Consider the following 27,014-nt stretch of genomic DNA (forward strand, 5'->3'; position numbering starts at 1 on the left):
AGACTTCACCACTACAATATACGCATGGAACAAAACTGCACTGGTGCCCCTCACATTTATATAAGCTTTTAAAAAGAACTGTGAACAAATACATGGATATTGTTTTAATCCACAAATTAACATGTTACACAGCAACAGAAAACTAATACCTTTGGTCAGACTAGCCAAGAATAAAGAGATAGAAACACAAATTATCAATATCAGGAATGAGACAGGTGGTATCACTATGGGCAGTAAAAGGATAACAAGGAAACAGCTTTATTTCCATAAATTCAACAACCTAGATGAAATGGGCCAATTTCTTAAAAGACACTATCAGAACTTGCTTAAGAAGAAATAGACAACTGGAATAGTCCTAGCTCTATTTTTTTTCTATCTCTATTTTTTAAATTGAATTCGTAATTTAAAATATCCCACAAAGAAAATTCCAAGTTTAGATGGCTTCAGTGGTGAATTCTGTGAAACAGTTGAGCAATAAATAATACCAATTTTACACAATCTTTCTGGAAAATAAAAGAGGAAGGAACACTTTCCAACTCATTGTATGAGGCTACCTATACCCTCATAACAAAGCCAGACAAAGACATTATAAGAAAACCAGTAGACTATTATCCCCTTGTGAACATAGGCACAAATATCCTCAACAGAATATTAGCAAATAACATCCAACGCTATATAAATAAGATAATACATAATGACCATGACCAGGCTGATTTAACATTAAAAAATCAGTTAATATTATTAATTATTATCATTCATTATTATTATGAATATTAATGAACTATAAAGTTTTTTAAATGCTCATCTCAATAGATGCAGAAAAATATAATTTGACAAAATTTGTTATAAGAACTCTTAGCAAATTAGGATTCCTTAACCTGATAAAGGGTAGCTACAAAAAAACCTATAGCTAACATCATACTTAATGGTGAAAAATGGAATGCTTTCCCCCTTAGCTTAGGGGACTAAGACTGGAAGCAAGGCAAGAATGCTCTCATCTCATTCAACATCTATTGGAAATCTAGCCAGCTAAATAACCAAGAAAAAGAAAGAAAAGATACACAGAGATAAAGAAATAAATCTGTCTCTAGGCTGGGCACAGTGGCTCACGCCTGTAATCCCAGCACTTTGGGAGGCTGAGGCAGGCAGATCACGAGGTCAGGAGATCGAGACTATCCTGACCAACATGGTGAAACCCCGTCTGTATTAAAAATACAAAAACTAGCTGGGAGTGGTGGCACATGCCTGTAGTCCCAGCTACTCAGCAGGCTGAGGCAGGAGAATCGCTTGAACCCAGGAGTCGGAAGTTGTGGTGAGCCGAGATCATGCCACTGCACTCCAGCCTGGTGACAGAATGAGACTCCATCTCAAAAAAAAAAAAAAAAAAAAAAACCTGTCTCTAATCATAGATGATATGATTATCTATATAGAAAATCCTACAGAATCTACCAAAAATATCCTACAGCTAACAGATGAGTTTAGCAAGTTTGCAGTAAAATGTCAATATACAAAAATCAATTATATATCCACGTAACATTGGGAATCTAAAATTAAACAGTATCTTTTATAAGAGAACAAAAATTAAACACTCAGATATAAATTTAACAAAATATAAAAACTAGAAAACACCAGTGAAAGAAATCAAAGAGTACTTAAATACAGAGATAGACTGTGTTCATGGATTGGAATACTCAATATTGTTAAGATGTCATTTCTCCCTGAATTGATCTATAAATTCAATGTAATCCCAATAAAATTTCCAGATGGATTTTTAAAATAGATATTGACAATCTGATGCTAGCTTTAAATGGAAATGCTAAGTAACTAGAATAACCAAAACAATTTTGAAAAAGAAACAAAGAATACTTATACTACTTCATTTCAAGACTTACTATAAAGTTTCAGCAATCAAGACAGCGTGATATTGGTAAAATAAGAGACACAGAGATCAATAGAACAGAACTGAGAGACCAGAAGTAGGCCATCACAAATATGGCCAATTGATTTTTCACAAAAATATAAAGGCAAATCAATGGAGAATGGATAGTCTTTTCAGTTAATGGCACTCAAATAATTGGACAGTAATATGCAAAAACATTAACCTCTACCCATACCTCATACCTTGTATAAAAATTAACTCAAAATAGGTAATAGGTCAAAATATAAAAGGCAAATACAAAGCTTTAAGACAAAAATATGGAAAAATTCTTTGAGAACTTAGATTTGCAAAACGCTCTAAGACGCAATACAAAAAAACTCTATTCATCAAATTAACAAATTGATAAATCTTTATCAAAACTGAAAGCTTTGATCTGCAAAAAAACACTATCAAGAGAATGAAAAAGCCAGTGGGACAGACCCAGAGAAAATAATAGCAAATTATATTTCTGATAAAGGACTTACTTGTATTCAGAAAAATCTAAAAAACTCTCCAAACTCATCGATAAGAAAACAAACAATCCAATTTTTAAAATCAGGCCAAAGATTTAGAACAGACATTTCACCAAAGGAGCTAAGAAATGAAAATACACACATAAAAAGATATTTGACATCATTGGTCATTAGGGAAATGCGAATTAAAATCACAATGTTTTGTCCCCATCTTCTAATTACAATCATTTTTGCTATAACACTTGTTTTGAAAACACAAGTTTATTTCAATGAGATTGAAATGTCAGGAAACAATCTGAGCATAATGCAAATTTCTTGTTTGCATTGTGCACACAATTTGTCCACAGGAAACACTAGGTGAACATATAAAACTGTCCCCAGCTGAATTGAGCTGCATATAGAAATAAACAGCCTGGGCATGGTGGCTCACGCCTGTAATCCCAGCATTTTGGGAAGCCTAGGCGGGTGGATCACCTGAGGTCAGGAGTTCGAGACCAGCCTGGCCAACAGGGCGAAACCCCGTCTCTACCAAAAATACAAAAATTAGCCAGGCGTGGTGGCATGCCTCTAATCCCAGCTACTCAGGAGGCTGAGGCAGGAGAATCTGTTGAACATGGCAGGGGGAGGTTGCAGTGAGCCAAGATCATGCTACTCCATTCCAGCCTGGGTGACAGAGTGAAACTCTGTCTAAAAAAAAAAAAGAAAGAAAATGCAGACATGCACACACCTCATGAGGACAACAACCCTCATCTCTCCACACACCCTCTTTCCACCAATGGAAGTGTGGACAGGCCACTTCTACAAACTTCAGGTCTTTCTCGGGAAAATGTAATATTTGCTCATTTCTTAACTATTTAATATGTAAAACTGTATTGCTATTTTTCATAGCTTCTGTTTTTTAAAATATGCCACTGATGAAGTGTTTGAGTGCGGTGCTTCCAACCGTAAGTCCTGTGGTTATTACTGAATAATTCTTGCATAACACATGATTTTTAGGCCCATGTGCCGTGTCATAGCAAAACTGACTAATATATACACTGAGAACACAGATACAACTACCTGGAGTGACTGTTCTGGCCCTTCATTGGGAGGCACGCTCATTGCTTTGGAATTCTGGCTGAATAGTGATTGGAGTGTGGGGACAAGGCTAGATGGGAGCCAGAGAGAGTACTCTCTGATTCATTGTTTTATAATGGGAAAGTGGAAACATAGAATGAGTTTTTTATTTTGTTTTGTTTTGTTTTTTGAGAAGGAGTTTCGCTCCTGCTGCCCAGGCTGGAGTGCAATGGCGCGATCTCAGCTCACTGCAACCTCGGCCGCCCAGGTTCAAGCGATTCTCCTGCCTCAGCCTCCCGAGTAGCTGGGATTACAGGCATGTGCCACCATGTCCTGCTAATTTTGTATTTTTAGTAGAGATGGGGTTTCTCCATGTTGGTCAGACTGGTCTTGAACTCCTGACCTCAAGTGATCCGCCAGCCTCGGCCTCCCAAAGTGTTGGGATTACAGGCGTGAGCCACCGTGCCCAGACACATAGAATGATTTTAGGGAATATTTGGGTAGCCTCAATCCCACAGTGCAAAAGTTATTCCTTATTCAATTATCTTTCCATCTTTCTAGACTGACATGGAAAAAGAGTCAGATTGTTACTACAGTATGCCTTTAACCCTCTCATCTTTTTCTAATAGAGAGGAGCCTCTAATCAAAGCCATCAGCAGTCTAGTATCTGTGAGAAGTGATACCTGTATTTCAGTTACAGTGATAATCAGTTTCCTGTTTAAATAAAAGCATTTAAATTAAAGAGTCAATTTAAAGGAAAAGTTAAGCAATAGTGCTGGAACCATGTGGATGGGTGAGATGTAGATGACTGAAGTGGGAACACTCACGGACCGCGGAGGTGTGGAACAGAGCTGTTTGCCTTTCAGGAACCTCCCCACCTATCTATATCCATATCCTTTTAGGAAACGCCTTCCACTGTCATGTGGTTTTAGAATTGCCTTCGCTCATTTTAATTAGACCTCTCGGCAGATGTTGGGGAGAAGGGAATCTGCACAGAGGGCTTCACCCCAGGTCTGGTACCTCCCCCACCTCCCCACCTGGTGCTTTGCAGGGGCCGCACCCACTGCTCTGTTTGCCAAGACCGCTTGGGAACAAGTAGATACACACCCAGGAGAGCCACGTCCTCTGTCACCAGGGAACAGCTGCTCAGCCTCAGCACTTGAAGAGACATGGAAAGCTTTAGTGTTTCCAGAAGCAGCTTCAAGTTGCCACCAACACACTTGTTCCAAGAAAGGTTGAATACTTCCAGAGCAGACAGGTGAACAGAGGCTTCAGCTAAAAGTGATAACGATACGAACAGCAGTAATTTAGGATTTCCTACAGATCATAGGCTTTGGATTTGAGGAAACTGGTCTAGGACAACTCATTAATATAACTGGGGTTGAGAAAGTTGTAGAGACCATTTTCTTCTGCCTTAAATTTATGGCCTCAATTTATGTTGTCTGTTTTTTGTTTTGAGACAGAGCCTTGCTCTGTCACCAGGCTGGAGTGCAGTGGCGCCATCTTGGCTCACTGCAACCTCCGCCTCCCGGGTTCAAGTGATTCCCCTGCCTCAGCCTCTCGAGCAGCTGGGGCTACATGTGCGTGCCACCACACCCAGCTAATTATTTTTGTATTTTAATAGAGACGCTGTTTCACCATGTTGGCCAGGATGGTCTCGATCTCCTGACTCGGGATCCGCCAGCCTTGGCCTCCCGAAGTACTGGGATTACAGGCGTGAACCACCGCGCCCAGCCTGTTGTCTGTTTTTATTTGGGGAAATATTGGAAACTTTAGCAATGCAAAACTTGACAAATTGGAATTCACTGTCCAACTGGGGTTTCTTTCCTTCACTTCACATGTAGGAAGGAGAAAGAGGCAAAGTGCTTGGACAGCTAGTCAAGATTTCCAGAATGTGTCCTGGTTGGTACATATTTCACTGCACAGTCACTGCTGAGATTCAGATGGGGGCAAGCCTCCCTCAGAGTCTGAAATACCAAAACTTATTTGTATTTACTTCACGCAATTACTGCAGGCAAGGAAAGTAACTAATGTATTTTGGAAAGATTTTTAAAGAAAAGTAAAAGATTTTCTGCTTAATTCTCAGTTGCCCCCAATGTTAAAATTAACCAGAATATCTTATTCCCAAGTTAATTGCACTTTAATCTATTCTGCCTTCCTTCTAGAAAATAATGTGTTCAAGGGGAAAATATATATTCTTTTATAATATCTAGTAAGAAAATCCTTACAGAGATCTACATTAAGGAGAAATGGAACTTTTTCTTCTAAAAGTGATGTAGGGAAATATATATTTGCTTCATTTACTTAATTCAAATTGAATGGTAGACTTATGTCAGATGATATAATTTAGTGTGATACCTAGTTGATCATGATTCATTGATTGTGCAGCTAGAATTAGAAACAGCTGTGCCTTCTAATGGCTGCAATTCCTTTAAAAAAAAAATATTTTCCCAGAATGGGCAACATGGTAAAACTCCATCTCTACCAAAAATACGAAAATTGGCCAGGTGTGGTGGCATGTTCCTATAGACCCAGAAGCTACTGAGGAGGCTGAGATGGCATGATCACTTGATCCCAGGAGGTCAAGGCTACAGTGAGCCATGATAGTGCCACTGCACTCCAGCCTGGGCAGCAGAGCAAGACCCTCCCAAAGTACTGGGATTACAGGTGTGAGCCACTGTGCCTGACCCAAGTCCACGGTTCTCTACTGGGGGTTAGTCATCTAGCTACCCTCCACTCAGCATACACCAAAATTCCATCCTCACAAAAGAAAAGCTCATGTTCAGCATAAACCATGTTGTCTGTGAAAACAGGTTAGGCACAGTAAACCACCCCTCTCAGTTAGGAAATGGTATGAACACCCCCAGACTCCAAGTTCTGGGATATTAGCTAAGGGCCAGCCTTACTGGTTGATAGCAGGCCTTTACAGGGATAGCAGCATCAGGCCTGCTACGTTAACTCTTTTTTGCCCCCATACACGTGATTGGAGTTGCTGGATTTGGGTGCTTCCTGGATAATGCTAAAGACAGAGTCCTTCTCTCCAACCCTCTCACCAGTGTTTTTTATCAGTTGGCACTTCCTTAAAAATGAATTGTACTGTCCACCAGACAAGGGCTATTATTAATGAAATAAATGCATTAAATTCATAAAAATGAGTAATTATTATTATACATTAATAAAAATAAATGCATATTATTTACTCCCAAATTTGAAGAACTCTATATTTAGGGCATTCTTGCCCTCCTTTTCGGCCTGAGTATTTGGCTCAGCCTGAGTATTTTGCTCAGCTCGAGTATTTTGCTCAGCTCGCATAGACTTGGTCCTCACCATGTCCTACTCCCAGCACTCCTTCAGCATCATTCATCCCATTGTCCACATGTCTGGATGGGGAAAAGTCCCAGGATATGTAGCCTTCAGCCCTGCTGTTCTAGGGCCCATGGACCCACCAGACAAGTCTAGGTATGCTTGAAGGGGTGCCTGTGAGCTCCCTAAAACTGATTACAGTTATTCTGTGGGGAAGAGTATGGTACATTTTCTGTACCCAAAACATCTGGAATTAGACTTTCTGAAATCAAATCCTGCCTCTGGCTCTTATGACCTTGGGTTACCTCATGTACTTAACATCTCTGTGCTTCAGTTTCCTTGTCTGCAAAATATAAAATGGAACAATGGCACATGCCTTATACAGTTATAAGAGTTAAATTGGTGAATGCATGTAAAGTTCTTGGAAAGGGGCCTGGCACATAGGATATGCTCAATAAATGTCAGTTGTTAAGTTCTGCCCACTTGGTGACAAGTACAGTGTCAGCAAGTAAGAGGAGATATTTTGAAACAAAGAGACTTGGTAGCACTTTTCCAAATCGATCACCCAGGGAAACAGTAGTTTGTGCACACAGTGCTGGGGTCCCCAACACCACCTCCCTTTACTTGCTGACACTAAACTTGTCACCAAATGGGCAGAACTTTCAGATTCAGTAGGTTCCTGATGTAGGCTGGGGTATATCTGTGACCTTAAGGCATACCCAGATTCCTGAGACAGCACATAAATCCTGTTCGGAGTGATTGCTTGGCAGTTACCTAGGCTCACACTCTAGTAAATGGCTCACTTTCCCATCAGATCCATAGCAATCCCAACTCATATTGACACCTCCACAAAATTACAAGTTACCATGGATATGGTCATCCCAGGTTGGTTATACACACATTAAATTTTAAATGTTAAATCTGCACATACCATGGCCAGGCACGGTGGCTCACACCTATAACCCCAGCACTTTGGGAGGCCCAGGAGGGTGGATCACTTGAAGTCAGGAGTTTGAGACCAGGCTCGACAACATGGTGAAACCCTGTCTCTACTAAAAATACAAAAATTAGTCAGATGTGGTGACGTGCACCTGTGATCCCAGCTACTCAGGAGGCAGGAGAATCACTTAAACCTGGGAAGCGGAGGTTGCAGTGAGCCAAGGTCACGCCACTGCACTCCAGTCTGGGTGACAATCTGTCTCAAAATACAAACAACAACAACAACAAAAAACCCTCCACATACTAGAATCATTTTTATGGACTTTCAGAAGGTCACTTTTAAGAAGGCATATGTCCTGAAAAGAAGACAAATTAGTACTTCGCAAACTGGCTGAGCCTTGGAATGAAATGCAGGGAAAAAGAAGTCTCCCTCGCACATTATTGCATGGTTCCTGCAGGGATCTGGGAAATCTCTTACCAAGAGCTGTAAAAGTCTCACTCTCCAAAGCACAGTTGTTGATAACTAATGACTTCAATGCTGGTAAAAATCGGAGCCTGCTGAGTAAGTTTTCAGAAGAACTGCCCATCTTTTTGTTGGCTGATAAATCCAATTCTTGAAGATTTGAAAGTAAAGGAATGACCTGGGCTGTTAAAAATATCAACAGTGACATGTTTTAGGCACCATCTCACAGGGAGTCTTCTGGGTGTTTGGTTCCCACAATCTGTTTAATCTGTCAGTCAATACAGCTCTCCCCACCCCGGCCCTCCCTCCCTTATATACCCCAAACCAGCCTCTTCCCAGCATGCTGCTTGGGCTTTCTTACTTCCAAGCCCCTTTTCAGGCTAGAAGAGCAAAGGCTGTGGAGACAGAGAACTAGATCTTGGATCTGCTACTAAAGAACTGTGTGATTTTGGACAAGTTAATTAACGTCTCTGAACCTTAGCCTTCTCAACTCTAATACTCTTAGCCCTCTCGGCAGGGCACAGTGGCTCACTGCCTGTAATCCCAGCACTTTGGGAGGCTGAGGCGGGTGGATCACGAGGTCAGGAGATCGAGACCATCCTGGCTAACACGGTGAAACTCCGTCTCTACTAAAAAAAAAAAAAAAAAAATTAGCCGGGCGTGGTGGTAGGCGCCTGTAGTCCCAGCTACTCGGGAGGCTGAGGCAGGAGAATGGCGTGAACCCGGGAGGCGGAGCTTGCAGTGAGCCGAGATTGCGCCACTGCACTCCAGCCCGAGCGACAGAGTGAGACTCCATCTCAAAAAATAAAAAAAAAAAAAACTCTTAGCCTTCTCTATTTCACGTGGTCATTGGGTAGGTAAAATGACTTGGTAAAGGTAAAGTGCTTGGTATAGTGCCTGGCACATACTAACTGCTCAATTAATGTTTGAAATTATAATTCTTTTCTCAGAATGTAAGTACCAGTAAGGCAATGAAAACAAGCCATCAGAACAGACACCTATTGGTAACGGCACTGGGTCCTGAGGGGCCCAGCTAGGAATTACCCTCGTTCGCTGTCTTTTGGCTACTTTTCTGGCCTTTGCTCCAACTATTACCAAGGCAGAAAATGCAGTATGCTGGATCTCTACAAAGCTGGCTTACCTCCTTGAAGCCTTCCAGGGTCACCCACACCAAAGTAACCCCTTGGTCACTATCACATCACCATATTTTATTTTCACAGCACCCAGCATTATGTGATATTTTCTTGTTGATATATTTGTTTTCTGTCTTCCCTCACTAAAGGCAAGCTCTGTGTTATAGGAACTATCTCACTCCCAGAATGGGAATCAGTACCTGAAACATCAGAGGTACAAATGTTTGTGGGAGGAGGGAGAGAGGTCAGGGGAAAGAAAGGGGAAAGGCAGGGAAGGCAGATAGATGGGCACTTGTAAAGTCAACAGGTGTAACTATTTCTCCCTCTTCCAACCCCCTCAGCACTTTGTATTTCACCATGTAGTTTGGGTATGCATCGGTTTACTCCTGCCCTTGCCATACCGAAGCTCCCTGAGAGTTGGGATTTTCTGTAGCCCCTGGCACGGTGCCCCACACCATTAGAGGATTCATCAGTAGTTATTGCTTAAAGGATCTATAATTCCATTTCTTTGGAGCAATTTACAATGATCGGATAAAAGAATGTTCAATTATTTAACAGCGTAAAGTATAAAGCAGGATGTATTTTCATTTCCATCTTTTCAGAATTAAGCAGAAGGAAAGCAATGCAATTCATTACAGTTATCAAATAATTATTAGTTTTCCAGGGCCATTCACCCATGTCAGTGGCTGTGAACCTAGGTAAGGAAAGCTTAGTCCTCCGTTATACTAGTGGGAACAATTGAGGTTCTCCAGCACTGAGGAGCAAAATGAGATGTAGTATTCATGTTATTTAGTTGTACCAAGGGAATCTGGTGGGCTAATAACTCTGAATGTCTTCCTAGGTATGACGCTCAGGCTATGATAAGTAAAGGGGATGTTAGGAACCCATAATGCTTCACGCAAAGCTCAAAAAGGGATTATTTTGTCATTTTTAAATCTTCATGAAAGTCTTGAATTCTTCCCATTTTCCCAAATTGAGAGATAAGAGTCTGAAAGATAATTTAGCAAGTTTAAAAAGATAGATGTATTAGACCTAGAAACATATTTTACGGTCTTCCTCCCCAAATTGTACTATAAACAACCAGAAACTTACTTTTATTCTCATTGTACACTCATTCATTCATTCATTCACATATTCAACATTGCATTTACTTGGTGCCAACCATGTGCAGGTGCCTGTGCTTGAGCAGTGGGGAGATGCCAAACGAGACACCTCTAGCCTGGAATTGCCCATGACCTGGGGAGAGAGAGCATGGGCAAAGGGCCCAAGGCCAGAGCATGCCTGGCATGTCTGAGAATCAGCGAGGGCAGTGGCCAGGGTGGAGTCTGTGAGGAGGAGGGGGAGTTAATGAAGTCAGAGTGTTAGAGGACAGGGAGACCATTTGGGCTTTTGCAATAATCTAAGCATGAGATAACCGTGGCCTGGACCAGGGTAGTGGAGGTCTAGATGGTGAGCCATGGTCAGATGCTGGATGTACATTGAAGGCTTATTGTGGCCACAGGTGGGATAAAACCCTTAATCTCAAGGCTACGCTTGCTCTGTTATGGGAAATTGCATTTATATATTACATGTTGTAATTACAGAACTATGTTTGCAGTAGGAAAATAAGTGTAGTTGCCCGAAGCAGTAACGTACAGCCATCACGCGCCACCCTGCTGACTCTTTTTCTGTAACTTCATTTGTATCTGAGTGGTTTCACTTCACTTGTTATTCAGAAAGCCTCGATACCCTTTGTGTTGACGTTTGGTTACAGGTATGTAACCTGTTTGTAATCAACTTTGTGACACTAAGAGATTTATTTCTAAACAGCAACATAAATTCAAAATTTTCCCTAAGTGCCAAATCTATCATTTGCAGACATGTATGGGTGGAACTGAGATTCACTAACATTTACTGGGCGTTTAATACATGCCAAGTACTACATTGGGGCACTCACAGAACTTTTATGAATTGATCTTTCCAATAACTTCAAAAGAAGTAAATTTAAGTGTACATATTAAAATTTCCAAGTTTCCAAATATAGGCCAAGATTCCAAAAGTCTTTCCTTTGCTCTGCAATATATACTTACTCAGTGACATCACGTCATCTGCTGTTAGTGAGCACTGGTGAAGATCTAGGACTTGTAGATGCTTTAGCATGACCAACTGAGCCGGCGAGTCTTCAAAACCTCCACCTAGATCCTTATTGCAGGAAAGATCTAATTTCCTCAGCTCACCCAAATACCTAAAAGCAGCATCTACAAAGAAAGTCAGAATCCCATTCTGGTAGCTGGACACAGTGGTGTACCTATAGTCCCAGCTGCTAGGGAGACCAAGGCAGGAGGATTGCTTGAGCCCCGGAGTTCGAGTCCAGCTTGGGCAGCATACTGAGATCCATCTCTTAAAAAAAGAAAAACCGGGCTGGGCGTGATGACTCCCATCTGTAATCCTAGGACTTTGGGAGGCTGAGAGGGTGAATCACAGGGTCAGGAGTTCAAGACCAGCCTGGCCAAGATGGTGAAACCCCATCTCTGCTACCATTCTGACATATTGCAAGGTGGTAAGAAGGTGTGGAACAGGGGTGGGGCCATGGTGCAGTAAGGGAGGCTGAGGGAACACACTGTGTTCACAAAAGACAAAAGGAGGAATAAGTGTAGACTTCCTACCATCTGGCCCTCTGTGAACCCGACCATGATTTCACACACCCGCTTCCTAAGATCTGCATACATTGCCAAAGGTTTTGACATGAATCCTGCAACTACACTTGAGCATCCTCTCCTATTACACTTGAGCATTGGAGTTTATGTAGATTTTTAGACTTATTCAAGCTGCCAGTGAATATTACAGGTTCCGTAAGTTGAAGGGGAAACACAATATCATTTCCTATTGTCCGTTAATATGGATACTATATACAGGGGAGTAAGTTTTAACTGTGGACGCCATCAAAGCCGTTCTTTTTATCAGTACCGATTCCTTCCTACTACTGAGCAAAAAATAATGCTGACACTTTCAAAAGAGAAAACCTAGTAGTTCTAGCAGCAAAGAAACTTTATTTTTCCCAGTGTTTATCTTAACCTAAAATATGCTGGCCTTTTCAGAGTCAGTCATATTAAAGGCTTATTTTTATAATCATGAAAGTGTATGTTCTCTGTAAAATATTTAGAAAATAAATAAAATATAAAATATGTATATATTTTTGAGATGGAGTCCCTTCTGTCACCCACATCGGCTCACTGCAACCTCACCTCCTGAGTTCAAGCGATTTCTCCTGCCTCAGCCTCCCAAGTAGCTGGGATTACAGGCGCACGTGCCACCACGCCCAACTAATTTTTGTATTTTTAGTAGAGGTGGGGTTTCACCATGTTGGCCAGCTGGTCTCAAACTCCTGATCTCAAGTGATCCGCCTGCCTCAGCCTCCCAAAGTGCTGGGATTGCAGATGTAAGCCACTGTGCCCAGCCTAAAGGAGATTTCAATTACCCATAATCTTATTCCCCAGCACAACCACTGTTTATATTTTGCTATATTTCCTAGTAACTTTTCAATATATATATTTATATGTATATCATATATAATTATACATGTAATCTTAAATCCAGCCATTGTTAACTCACCCAATATTTTGACACTCTTTTGTGATAATCCACATGAATGTAACTTCAGTACTTTCAGATTTGAGGTGCTTTTTAATCCCTGAGCAATACTGTTCAGACTGCCAACAATGTCTCTGTTGATGGAAAGATCAAGTACTTCGAGACTTTGCAGCATAGGTAGCAGTTGACCTAGAAGGAAAGAAATCCAAATAAGAAGGGTAGGTAGGAGGGGAGTGGAGTTTTACATCACCTGGGGATATAGTGACGTAAAACTCCACTCCCCTCCTACATACCCTTCTTTAAATTCAGAATAAGACAAAACACAGCAAACTTAGATTCCCAAGCTATCCAGTGGGCATCTTCACTTTTTTTTTCTCTTGAAATTCCACTTACCCAGAAATGTCCCATCTTCTGATGTGAGGGAGCAATCCACAAGCTCAATCATTTGTATCTTGCTCCCTTTTTGGAACTTCTGAAGGATCAGAGGCAAATTTCCTCCCACTTTACTGTTCCAAGACAAATTTAGCTCTTCAAGTTCAGGAATCATCTCAAGTGCTTCTCCTGTTAACAAATGGCCCGAAAATTCTGTTGGTCACTAGTCAGAAAAGCAGGGAATTCATTTCAGAATCAGCACAACCATGATTAATGGAGTGTGGAAACTGGGCCAGGGTACTGTCCTGTTTGGCACCGAGGAACAGAGAGAAGGAAAGAACCCAATTCCTTCATAGCAGGGTGTGCTTCTCTAGATTTACAGGCACAGTCATTCTAATCCCTCCAAAATTCTGAAGCCATGCGTATGAGCTAAACAATTGTTGTTGTAGAAAAATCCACCTATTGGTAGGGTGGTTTTAGGAAGCTGCTTTTGTGGTGGTTCATCTGCTTTCCCTTAGCCCCTCTCTCTGGGATCAGCATTTCTGAGAAGTTTGACCAGGGATAGAAGTGAGGCAAAGCAGATAACTGGCCACCACAGAGGTAAAGCTCTCTCCAATGTCAAGAATATCACATGCCTATATATATATATATACACACACACACACACATGTATATATATACACATATATATACACACACATATACATATACATATATATATATGAGGAATATCACATGCAACCTGAACTGACCACTACAGAGAGAAACTAATAATAGAGCATCAGGCACTAGAAGCTTATAACAGCCGTGCTGCCTTAAGGGGTAAAGGAGGGTGCAGTGACACAGGGATGAAAACTAACATTTCTGAAACCATTACACACTGGAAAGCTCCCAGGGCTGCAGAGTGGAGGCTGGGAGAGAAAAGGAGAAGTGACCAGACAGATCTGTCCTTAGGAATGATTTTCACTGCCTTGCGGGTAGACACATACATGGAAAATGTACTTTCTCAATGTGCAAACAATTAAGCATTCTGGCAAGTCCCCTGTATCTAGAACCCTCTTTACTACCTGTCCCTGGGTTTGAACTTCTACCATGGTTTATTCATTCCATGGATTAAGGTTTTAGAAGTCCAGGAACCCCATGCTAAAATGCATATTCCCCAGGAGTTATAGCATCTTAAGCCAGCAATGAACAGGCATCATTTTTTGTGCTATTACCAGTCAATTGGGGGTGACTTTCGATAGCCCTGAGGTGTTCCCCAGGATCAGGGAGAAAGAGCTCATGATTGATTAGTTATGTCTGCAGTGGTCATGGTACTGGAGTGCCATGCATTTGCCACTCAGTACTAAACTATTATAATGGGTGTAACAATTTTGAAATGCCTTCTGATTTATGTTCTCTTATCAAGAAACCATTTATTTTCCCTATACCCCATCTGCATTAAGGTTGAGTGAAGAAGATAGAGTATGGGTGATAGGTAAGCCCCTCCTGATGGGAGAGGATGCAGAAGTCCTTCCAGAGAAGAAATAACTCTGGGAGAGGGAAAAGGGTGCAAACATCAGAACAACAACAGTGCAGACTCCCTCCTCAACCAGGTAAGTTTGGAACAGGTCCCAGGGCAGAAATTTCATTTTCTTGTTTTCTAAGGATGGAGGATCAGGAAAAAGATCAGGTTAATCACAGAAAATAAGAAAGTTGTCTTTTCACACCTGAGTAATGGTATGTTAAAATTGTGAGTCTGCTACATGATAACCAGCTGCTTAATGTGGGGCTAAACTCATCATGTAAACCCACAGAAAGGTGGTTTTAGATGACAGAATGGAGAAAGAAGGACTATCAGTTATTGAGCACCTATTATGCACCAGGCATGCAGTAGGCACTTTACAGAAATTGTTTAATCCTTGCAACAATTTTTTGAGAGGGAGGTTATCCCTATTTCAGATATAAGAAAACCGAGGCTCAGAAATTTAAATTATTTGTTCATGTTCACAAAGCTAGTTAAAAGTGGCACTAGAGGCTGGGCATGGTGGCTCACACCTGTAATCCTAGCACTTTGGGAGGCCAAGGCGGGCAGATCACTTGAAGTCCGGAGTTCAAAACCAGCCTGGCCAGCATGGTGAAACCCTGTCTCTACTAAAAATACAAAAAAATTAGCCAGGCATGGTGGTACATGCCTGTAATCCCAGCTACTTGGGAGGCTGAGGCAGGATAATCAGTTGAACCCAGGAGGCGGAGGTTTCAGTGAGCCAAGATTGCACCACTGCACTCCAGCCTGGGTGACAAGAATGAAATGCCATCTCAAAAAAAAAGGGGGGGGTGGGGGATGGGCACTAGGATTTGAAGTAGGATCTACTAAAAATAAAAAAAAAAAACAAAATAATTACAAAAATTAGCCAGGCATGGTGGTGCACGCCTAAAACACAAAAAAATACAAAAAATTAGCCGGGCATGGTGGTGCGCTCCTGTAATCCCAGCTACTGGGGAGGCTGAGGCAGGAGAATCACTTGAACCCGGGAGGCAGAGGTTTCAGTGAGCCAAGATTGCACCACTGCACTCCAGCCTGGGTGACAAGAATGAAACACCGTCTCAAAAAAAAAAAGGCCGGGGGAGCGGGTGGGCACTAGGATTTGAAGTAGGATCTGGCCAACCTGAGATGTGTAATGTTTCTCCTCAGCTACAGGAGGCATGGGCCGGGGGACGTCAGCTGCCCCCATTTCCAGGGAGAGACTGACAAGCGGAGATATTTGGCATAAAATGTGTTGTTTTTACAGAAATCTTTAAATAGCTGTAAAGGATTAAAATAAGTCATGAAAATAAGAAACTTTACATCAAAAGAAGAATAAAAAGTATCAAAGACATCTAATAAACCAGCAAGCATTTTAGTACAGCAGTTGGATAAGTAGAATGACTGTGTACAAATTTAATCCTATGAAACTAACTTAATGGAGGTTCTAGTTCTAGTTAAACTATTAACTTAAAAATCTTGTTTTGTTTAATGTTTCAAAATGTGGGTGGGAAAATAGAAGAGAGAAGTATTCTTTTGGAATTGTAAAAGAACTTAATTCTTGTCTACTCTAACTCCTCTATTTTACACATGAAGTAACAGACCCAGTGTAAGCATGTTTTACAGTAACCTCCATTTAAACTACATGAGGCTGGACACGGTGGCTCACGCCTATAATCTTAACACTTTGGGAGGCCAAGGTGAGTGGATTCCCTGAGGTCAGACGTTCGAGACCAGCCTGGCCAACATGGTGAAACCCCCATCTCTACTAAAAATACAAAAATTAGCCAGGTGTGATGGTTCACACCTGTAATCCCAGCTACTTGGAAGGCTGAGGCAGGAGAATTGCTTGAACCTGGGAGGCAGAGGTTGCAGTGAGCCGAGACTGCACCACTGCACTCCAGCCTGGGCAACAGGGTGAGCCTCCATCTCAAAAAAATAAAAATAAAAATAAATAAATAAATAAACTCCATGAAAGCAGGGACCTGGTCAGCCTTGTTCTTTTTTTTTCTTTTCTTTTCTTTTTCTTTTCTTTTCTTTTTTTTTGTTTGGAGATGGAGTCTCACTCTGTCACCTAGGCTGGTGTGCAGTGGCACGATCTCGGCTCACTGCAACTTCCGCCTCCCAGGTTCAAGCGATCCTCCTGCCTCAGCTTCCTGAGTAGCTGGGATTACAGGCGCCCACCACCACACCCGGCTAACTTTTTGTATTTTAGTAGAGACAGGGTTTCACCATGTTGCCCAGGCTGTTCTCGAACTCCTGAGCTCAGGCAATCCGCCAGCCTCAGCCTCCCAAAGTGTTAGGATTACAGGTGTGAGCCACGGCGCCCGGCCGAATCCATCTTTTAAGAAATGCATTCATCATACCCAGTGCTTGAACATCGTCAGTGGTGAGTCTGCAGCTACCCAGCCTCAAGATTTTTAACTTGCTGACCAGATGCATTTGCTGAGTGATGGAAAGGAGGGTTCCACCTACAAAACCATTCCAGGAGATATCCAGTTCTTCCAAGTCTGGGAGAAAAGGCAGCAAGGCAACTAGAAGTGAACAGAAGAAAATACAGATATGTGTATGTGACTTGTGATTTGTAGTAAATAAAATGCAATGCTTACATACACAGGATATAGTTTTACACTGTAAGAGAATAGACAGTGGTGGGCACGCTGACTTTTGGCAAAGCAGGGAGCCCTCAGCTGTACAACTGGAGAAATTGTGATGTTTACATTTTCTATTTCTTGGGATGTTTTCTATTTCTGCCAAATAACTGCAGTCTGAAAATGCAGGAGTGTGTCTGTAAGATTTCATACAGCCTCTTTTCCTAAACTCAGCTGAAGTCTTCAAAACTTGAGGAAGCATCAATTAACTTGTTTTTCTTTTCCTTTTTTTCAGATGGAGTCTCGATCTGTCGCCAGGCTGGAGTGCAGTGGCACGATCTTGGCTCACTGCAACCTCCGCCTCCCAGGTTCAACTAATTCTCTGCCTCAGCCTCCCGAGTGGCTGGGATTACAGGCACCCGCCACCACGCCTGGCTAATTTTTGTATTTTTAGTAGAGACGGGGTTTCACCATCTTGGCCAGGCTGGTCTTGAACTCCTAACCCCGTGATTCACCCGCCTCGCCCTCCCAAAGAGCTGGGATTACAGGTGTGAGCCACTGCGCCTGGCCTTTTTCTTTAAAAAAAAAAAAAAATGCCTGCTCGGGAGGCTGAGGCAGGAGAATGGCGGGAACCCGGGAGGCGGAGCTTGCAGTGAGCTGAGATGCGTCACTGCACTCCAGCCTGGGTGACAGAGCGAGACTCCGTCTCAAAAAAAAAAAAAAAAAGCGATGCTGTTTCTGCAATTGTCTGGGACCACTCAGCAGACTTGGGGTTACCAGGTGGGTAGCTGAGTATGTTTTATCTGCTTATCTCAATGGAAAGGCCCTATCTTCCTCTATGCAAAGTCTACTGCATACAGACCCATTTCTTTCATGTCCGCTGTTGTTAATCCACAGTTATTCAAATCTAGACACTTGTTGACAGCCTTTTTGCCCAGCTTCTGCAGGAAATGCTCATTTTTCTCCATACTGGATCTCCATTCCATTTCTGAACTGAGAGGCTTAGCTGTGTGATAAGCATAAAAAAGAATTTGCTGTTAATTATGGATGTATTAAAGATGCATAATGACCACAATCAGACAAGTGAAAAGACTGCATAACTCTGAATTGCTCCTTGATAAAAACCTCAACTCAGAGGCAGAGCCATTTACTAGGGACAAAGCTTAACTAACCACTGTTCCTGCCACCAGGTGCCCAGACACTGCTTCAGGAGCCTCAGGAACTTGGTGGCTTTTCTATCATGACCTGACCTGGGCTTCTCAGCATGAAGACAGAGCTGCATTCCTGGGTGAGAAGTAAACCTGTCAGCCCGGCTTTTGAGATGCTTGCTTACTTGAAGGGCACACATATCTTTGGTGGATGCAACTGCTAGGGAGGAAGCAGAGATACTTGCCTCCTCAAACCAAACAGGTGAAGAAGGGAAAGCATTGAAATCACCATCAGGGAGCTTCAAATGGCCACACGGAGTGAGTGGAATTCTTGCCGGTCAGTTCCTAGACCATTCAATCGGCAAACACGAATCCAGAGAAACTAGGCCTGGGAGAGCTTTTGCTTTTTCTCAACTCCTGCCAGAAAGTGAATTTGGAAAGCCTCATTTGTCCTCCTTGTTATTAGGGACTACTGTGGCACCCTCACCAGCTTCCTCTGTAATAACACTCTAATAACATGATAGTGGCTGGGCACGGTGCCTCACACCTGTAATCCTAGTACTTTGGGAGGATGAGGTGGGCGGATCACGAGGTCAGGAGATCAACACCATCCTGGCCAACATGGTGAAATGCTGTCTCTACTAAAATACAAAAAATTAGCGGGGCGTGGTGGTGCACACCTGTAGTCCCAGCTACTCAGGAGGCTGAGGCAGGGGAATCTCTTGAACCCAGGAGGCAGAGATTGCAGTAAGCTGAGATTGTGCCACTTCACACCAGCCTGGCAACAGAGAGAGACTGCATCTAAAACAAAAAAAAGAAAAAAAAAGATAGCACTATAATAATAAAAGCTATCATTTTATTGAGCACCTGTTATGTACTCGTTCTTTGCCTACTTGCAGGTGCCAGCATTTCTTTTTTCTTTCTTTTTTTTTTTGTTGGTGGGGATGGAGTCTCACTCTGTCACCTAGGTTAGAGTGCAGTGGCACAGTCTCAGCTCACTGCAACCTCCACCTCCCAGGTTCAAGCAATTCTCCTGCCTCAGCCTCCCGAGTAGCTGGGACTACAAGCGCCTGCCACCACGCCCGGCTAATTTTTGTATTTTTAGTAGAGATGAGGGGTTCGCCATGTTGGCCAGGCTGGTCTCGAACTCCTGACCTCAGGTGATCCACCTACCCGGCCTCCCAAAGTGCTGGGATTACAGGCGTGAGTCACCATGGCCGGCCAGGTGCCAGCATTTAAGACATACATAAAACACATCATACTTTTCTAAGGAAAAATGAATATATATGTACTGACAGTGATTTTAAAGTGATTTTTGTAAGTGAAATATACAATTTTAAACATATAGATTATGTATATTGAAATCCAATAGGAAATAATAAGTTCTGGAATGAGCAGTAATATTTTATTAACCCTGACAAAAAGGTGTAAGACAACATAGCTAAGAAGAAATACATTGGTACCTGTGAAAATTAAAAGATAGTAGGTTTGCAGTAGTAATAAATTTAGACCAAATGATTAGCAGGATAATAAAAACTACACCTGTAATCCACAGCAGTCTTGTGGCTTCCTGTTTGGTCTAAGAAAACCACACGTAGGATACGCGTCCTTGTTGGGATGCTTGGTGTTACCACATTTCACCAGTAGGAGGCAGCAGCACCCACCATTTAACCTTTCACTCTCGCCTTCCATTTTTATGGCACATTGGACACAAGGCATTTAATTTTGGGTAGAGTTGCCAGATTTAGGAAAAACAACAACAGGATGCCCAGTTAAATTTAAATTTTAAATCGACAAGGAATTGTTTTATTGTATGCCTCAACTGTTGCATGTATTTTCTCTGGCAACCCTAATTTTGGGTGGGGCAGAGCAGAATTGTGGATGGGAGACAGGGAGGGACTGCCTCTTAGGTGCCAGCAAGTACAGGACATTTTGTCTAAACGAGTCACAAACCATTTCATAGATTTGGAAACTTAGAGACACGATTAATTAGGAAGAAGCGGAGCCTGAATTTGAACCCAGAATAGTTTGTTCCAAAGCCTAGTGTGTGTGTGTGTTTTATTTTTGTATTTTAAAAAATTTCTCTGCATTGCATCTTATTGCTGTCTCTCTTTTGTTTTTAAGCTTTTTATCTCGACCTACAATCATCCTCAAGTTCCAGCCCCACCAAACCCACTCTTCTGTTTTCTCCTCAAGACACTGCTCTGTCAAGCATTTCCTTTACTGTCAAATGTTTGGAAAGAGTGGTTTCCACTTGCTGGCCCAACTCCTTCCCCACATTTACAAGCTAACCCTCTACCTTCTGGTTGCTACACTCCTCTATCCAAATACATTGTTTCTCAAAGGTCACCAACAATAACCTACAAACTGACAGATGCAGAAATCTCTTCTCAGTCCACATCCCACTGGGTGCCCTGTCATGTTTGATGTGACTGACAAGTAAGCAGTACAGTCAAAAGACCTGGTCCAAATCACAGGTCTGTCCGAGGAACAAGTCACTCAACCTCTCTGAGCCTTGGTTTACTCATCTATGAAATGCCTGGTTCATTTCTCAAGAGCATCGTGATTTAAACTTACTGGAACCTCCTATGCACATGGTAATCTGCAGGGCCTTTTACCTGAGAGATATTTGGTAAATATTTGTTAAATGAGCAAACAATTGAATGAATGAATATTGGTTTTACAGTTCCTCAATTACCAAAATAAATCATCATGATAAATCTTTATCAAAACACTTAAATATAAGTGTGAGTACTAACTTATAAGACCCCTGGACATCTCCTCACAGATCATGTATTTCAATTTTTAAAAAATCTGTGAAACCGGCCAGGTGCGGTGGCTCATGCCTGTGATCCCAGCACTTAGGAAGGCCGAGGCAGGTGGATCACCTGAGGTCAGGAGTTCAAAAACCAGGCTGGCCAACATGGCAAAACACCGTCTCTATTAAAAATACAAAAATTTGCCAGGCATACTGGCATGCGCCTGTAATCCCAGCTACTTGGGAGGCTGAGGCAGGAGAATTGCTTGAACCCGGAAGGCAGAGGTTGCAGTGAGCCAAGATTGTCCCACTGCACTCCAGCCTGGGCAACAGAGCAAGACTCCATCTCAAAAAAAAAAAAAACCTATGAAACCAAATTAGCCCAGTGTAGTGGCGGGTGCCTGTAGTCCCAGCTAGTAGGGAGGCTGAGGCACAAGAATCTCTTGAACCCAGGAGGTGGAGTTGCAGTGAGCCGAGATTGCGCCACTGTAGTCTAGCCTGGGCGACAGAGTAAGGCTCTATCTCAAAAAAAAAAAAGAAAAATTATATGAAGCCTTCTCTTCACAGGATACCTTATGTCACAGCTCAGTGTGTAGAACAAGTGAGTCAGGGCTGCTACAGCTAGGCTGGAGTGGGGTGGGAGGCACCCATGGGGGGCGCATTAGTAACCACACAGGAGCCGCGCTGTGGAGATTGAGGCCTTTTCCTAGCTGTGTTAGCTCTGAACAAAGCTCTCGGTTCTTAGTGCTCTCACTAAGTTCCTTTCCGACTGAAATCTGTCAAGGTTTGTCAACCAAAACTCTCGACACTCATAAAACATTATTACACATTGGTAACATGGGTGGTACTGTACCAGGAACCAAGATAACAAGTTCCTGTTTTCAAAGAGCTGCCTGTTTAATGAAAGAGACAGCAAGAAAGCCACCGTTACCGTGTAGATGAGAAGTGGAGGCACGCAGGGGTGTGTGGTTCCACATTTCAGTGACAATAAGTACCTCAAGTCTGGTGATTCCAGGTCGGGGAGGAGGGTCTTGGGAAGTTTCCAAGAGAAACTGGTGCCTGGATTGCACCTTAAAGGAAGAGTGGGAGTCATCCAGGTGGGTGGACATGAGGGAGGGATAAGTCGGGGGGTTGCAGGGGAGGATGGTGACACGAGGGAACATCTTTCTAGCCACAAAGAACCACTCGCTGGGGATGGGAGAAGAATGTGGCCAGTCCAGGGAATTATAAGTTAATCAGAGGGCCACACGTAGAGGATGAGGGCGGCGCTGTGGTGGGAGGTGGGAGAAGGCAAAGGTCACAAAGAGATATCCAATATCCAACTGATCACTAATACCTTGAGGGCCATGCTTGGGAATATAGGTGAGAGAAACTCAGTGAAGGATTTTAAGCAGGCGAGAGACACCACCATATCTGTGGTTTAGAAAGAGCACTATGGCAGTGTAGAGGACAGATTGGCAAGAGAGCAAGACTGGAAGCAGAGAAACCAGTTAGGAAGCTATTGCTGTGGTCCAGGCAAGAGACAATGAGAGCTAGGCAGCAGCAATGGAGAGGAAGCACCAGGTGGGAGAGCTATTTAAGGACAGAATTAACATGACTCCAGGAGCCATAGAATTTTGGGAGAAATAGAAATGAAGAACCAAGCAGCTTGGGTGGTCAGTGTTGCACAGCAGGGATGACCCCGGCCTGGTTTTGCACTGTTAATTTAATCACGATTACATTCATTCATTAACTTCTTTCCTGATGCTCTAAATCACACTCTAGAACAAAAATGAACAATTTTCTGATAGAGATGGTTTTCTTTTAAAGACAGACTTTAATTTCCTATTTATAAAAACATACTTAAAATACATTTAATCTACTTGCTGCTAAAACTGTATTATTTTTGGCATTTGATGGCAAACAATCTGATGGAAGGGAGGGTAGGTATAAATGATATAAAATTGGCTAGGCACAGTGGCTCCTGGCCAGGCCTGTAATCCCAGTACTTTGGGAGGCCAAGGCAGGCAGATCACCTAAGGTCAGGAGTTCGAGATCAGCCTGGCCCACAAGGTGAAGTTCCTTCTCTACTAAAAATACAAAAAAATTAGCCGGGCATGGTGGCGCACACCTGTAGTTCCAGCTACTTGGGAGGCTGAGACAAGAGAATCACTTGAACCTGGGAGGCAGAGGTTGCAGTGAGCCGAGATCACGCTGCTGCACTCCAGCCTGGGCGACGGTGTGAAACTCTGTCTCAAAAAGAAAGAAAGAAACAAAATCGGCCATGGGTTGATTTTTTTTTTTTTTTCTGTCTCAGAAAGAAAGAAAGAAAGAAAATTGGCCATGGGTTTTTTTTTTTTTTTTTTTTTTTTGAGGGTCTCACTCTGTCACTCAGCCTGGAGTCCAGTGGTGCAATCATGGCTCACCACAGCTTCAACCTCTAAAATTCAAGTGATCCTCCCACCTCAGCCTCCAGAGTAGCTAGGACCACAGGCATGCACCACCATGCCCAGCTAATTTTTAAACTATTTTCTAGAGATGGAGTCTTTTTTTTTTTTTTTTTTTTTTTTGAGACGGAGTCTTGCTCTGTCACCCAGACTGGAGTGCAGTGGCGCAGTGGTGCAATCTTGGCTCACTGAAACCTCCACCTCCTGGGTTCAAGCGATTCTCCTGCCTCAGCCTCCCCAGTAGCTGGGATTGCAGGCACCTGCTACCACACCCGGCTACTTTTTTATATTTTTAATAGAGACTGGGTTTTACCATATTAGCCAGGATGGTCTCGATCTCCTGACCTCATGATATGCCTGCCTCGGTCTCCCAAAGTGTTGGGATTACAGGCATGAGCCACCGCACCCGACCAAGACAGAGTCTTGCTATATTGCCCAGGCTGGTCTTAAACTACTGGCCTTAAGCGATCCTCCTGCCTCAGCTTGCCAAAGTGCTGGGATTACAGGCATGAATCACCATGCCCAACTGATAATTACTAAAGGTAGGTGACCATGGGGATTCTTTATTCTATTTTTGCATATGCTTAAAGTGTTTTTAAAATGCTTTTAATCTAATAGATAATATATTGATGACATTGCACATAACACATAACTTTAGAGAGAGATTTGACAATATTTATTTTCATAACCCTTGAATTTGCAATCCCTGTTCTGGAAATTTATACTTCAAAAATAGCTGAAATATGGTGAAACAGGGAATGGGAAAGAAAGAAAGCCAAAGATACTCACCGAAGGACAAACAAGGAACTCATTGAGTAATTAAGACATATGAATGTGATGGAATATTATGCAACCATGAAAATTATGCATATGAGCATCATGTAGCAATGTGGGAATTGAGCAATATAATAATATGTTCTGGAAGTAGGATCACAGCTCCACATAAACTCAGGAGGAATCTGTAAGCTATTACAACTGTGGAAAAGATGCCAATCTGGCCCCAGCGACCTCTCTGACTTGTCTTCCACTACCCCTTCCTCTCCATGTCTCCCATCCTGCTTTAGCATCCCTGACTTCCTGACTCTATCTCAAGCACTCTAGGCTCAGTCGTATCTAAAGCCTTTGCATGTACAGTCCCTTTGCCTGGAAAGCTATTTCCGCAAATACCTAAGTGGCTCGCTTTATTCATTCATTCAGCAAAGCTGATTTTATTCAGATTGCTGCTCAAATGCCTCCAAATCGAAGACTTCTTTCCTCCACCCCCATCTAAATAGCACCCCATCCCATCATTCTTTGTCTCCTTAGCCTGCATTATTTTTCTTCATATCACTTATCACCACCTGAAGTTATATCTGCATTTGGTCCTTTTCATGGCTGTATTTCTAACACTTAGAGCAGGGGTTACCACATAGCAAGCACTCAATAAATATTTATTGACTACTGACTGACAGAACATAAATGCATGCATATGAAAAGAAAAGACTGAAAAGAATCTTAAAGAAATGATCATTTGTGTTGTAATGAAAGGAAATTCAGTATTTTCCCTAAACTTTTCTGTAGTGTTATATTGCTTTTAACAATTTAAAAGTAAAATTATGAATCATTTAAAGCATGTAAGTAACATAATAAATGATTAGCACAGAGACTCATAGTTGAGTCTTTAGTCTCAAAAGTCTTAAAGTCTTTAGTTTAACCCATAAGATCACTTTAGAAGAAAACTCTAAAAAATAAAGAAACATAGAGGCTGGGAAGGGTGTGTGTGTTGTTGGTGGAGGAAGTGTGGATGGTTAATGGGTACAGAAAAAATAGTTAGAATATATAAGATCTACTGTTTGATAGCACAACAGGGTGACTATATTTATCCTTTGTTTACAAACAACCCGTTGTGCTCTTTTAGTTATTTTTAAATGTGCAATATGCTCTTTTAGTTATTTTTAAATGTGCAATAAATTATTGCACATTTAAAAATAACTAAAAGAGACCTGGTGTGATGGCTTACACCTGTAATCCCAGCAGTTTGGGAGGCCAAGGCAGGAAAATCACCTGAGGTCAGGAATTCGAGACCACCCTGGCCAATGCAGTGAAACCCCGTCTCTACTAAAAACACAAAAATTAGCTGGGCATGGTGGTGCGCATCTGTAATCCCAGCTACTCGGGAGGCTGAGGCAGGAGAATCGCTTGAACCCGGGAGGCAGAGGTTACTATGAGCTGAGATCACGCCATTGCACTCCAGCCTGGGTGACAAGAGTGAAACTCTGTCTCAAAATAAATAAATAAATAAAACTAAAAGTATAATGGGATTGTTTGTAACACAAAGGATAAATGCTTGAGGGTATGGATACCCCATTCTCCACAATATGATTATTAGGCATTGCATGCCTGTATTGAAACATCTCATATACCCCATAAATATATACACCTACTATGTACCCACAAAAATTAAAAATTAAAATATTTTAAATGTGGAAGTAAAAACAAAACAAATACAACAGCAAAAACACCAGCAGCCAGCAGCTTACCAGTCTCTGAGGTGGCTGTCTTCTGTATCCAGTCGCTGGGTTGGGAATCAGTTGTTTTAAGGTCATTGTCTTCTTTTCTGCTTTCAGCATTGGAGCCCCTGAGAAATTTGTTGACAATTGAAGTCTGGGGCTTAGTTTCTCCTTCTGAGGAAGTTTTCTTCCTTGTTTGACTCATGGTGAAGTTGATGGGGGTAGTTCCCAATAAGACATCTTCCTGTTGCTTTCTGTTTTCTAGGATTTCTAAGAAGAAAATAAGATTCTGTCAAGCCTGTGTTCAATCAAAATATCCTCCCCTACGTGAGTGCCCCCCACCCCCTGCCCCACCACCTTTCTTTTTCTGTTTTTTTATTGCTGTTAATGTTTAACATGAAAATAAGATGATGTAACCCAGGATCCAGAAGCCAATACAAACTCAAAGCAATTTGAGTTTTTAACTTTGCCCTATTTCATTGTGTGAGATATAAGTCATTAAGCATGACTTTGGCAAGCACATCAAGTGTGTCAACACATCTTAAATTACAGCTGTCAATTAGTTACCTGAAGACTTAATATGCCTTTAAAAGGGACTGGCCATTTGCAAAGCTGTCCCCAGAGGAGTTTGCCTTCAGCGACCTCCGCCTTCTGGTGACCCCCACCTCCTTCCTTTGCACACAAGCTCCTTTTTCTCTTTGCATATTCATATTTTCTCTACCCCCAACCCTGCACCACCACCCCACTGAAACATGTTGGCAGTAAAGAATTCATTCATTCCATAAATAGTTTTAAAGAATCTACTGTGGGCCAGTTAATGTTCTAAATGCAAAAGATTCAATGACGAACAAGAGACAGTTCTTGTCTTTGA

General features: G+C 42.2%; 1 protein-coding gene across 1 annotated transcript in view; it reads right to left on the minus strand.

The window, feature by feature from the left end:
• The window catches only part of LRRC31 (leucine rich repeat containing 31), a 30,864-nt gene extending 4,390 nt beyond the window's left edge, over positions 1–26,474 (minus strand). The window contains exons 1-8 of the mRNA XM_016942283.4: positions 26,174–26,474; positions 18,185–18,328; positions 17,098–17,265; positions 13,249–13,416; positions 12,877–13,044; positions 11,355–11,522; positions 8,168–8,335; positions 4,555–4,722 (exon numbers count right to left, since the gene is read on the minus strand). Of these exons, the coding sequence (XP_016797772.1) occupies positions 4,555–4,722; positions 8,168–8,335; positions 11,355–11,522; positions 12,877–13,044; positions 13,249–13,416; positions 17,098–17,265; positions 18,185–18,328; positions 26,174–26,348 (1,327 nt within the window). The 5' untranslated portion in view covers positions 26,349–26,474. The remainder of the gene's footprint in view (positions 1–4,554; positions 4,723–8,167; positions 8,336–11,354; positions 11,523–12,876; positions 13,045–13,248; positions 13,417–17,097; positions 17,266–18,184; positions 18,329–26,173) is intronic.
• Positions 26,475–27,014: the final 540 nt, after the last annotated feature.

Source organism: Pan troglodytes, chromosome 2, assembly GCF_028858775.2.
Source record: "Pan troglodytes isolate AG18354 chromosome 2, NHGRI_mPanTro3-v2.0_pri, whole genome shotgun sequence".
Taxonomy (NCBI): Eukaryota; Metazoa; Chordata; class Mammalia; order Primates; family Hominidae; genus Pan; species Pan troglodytes.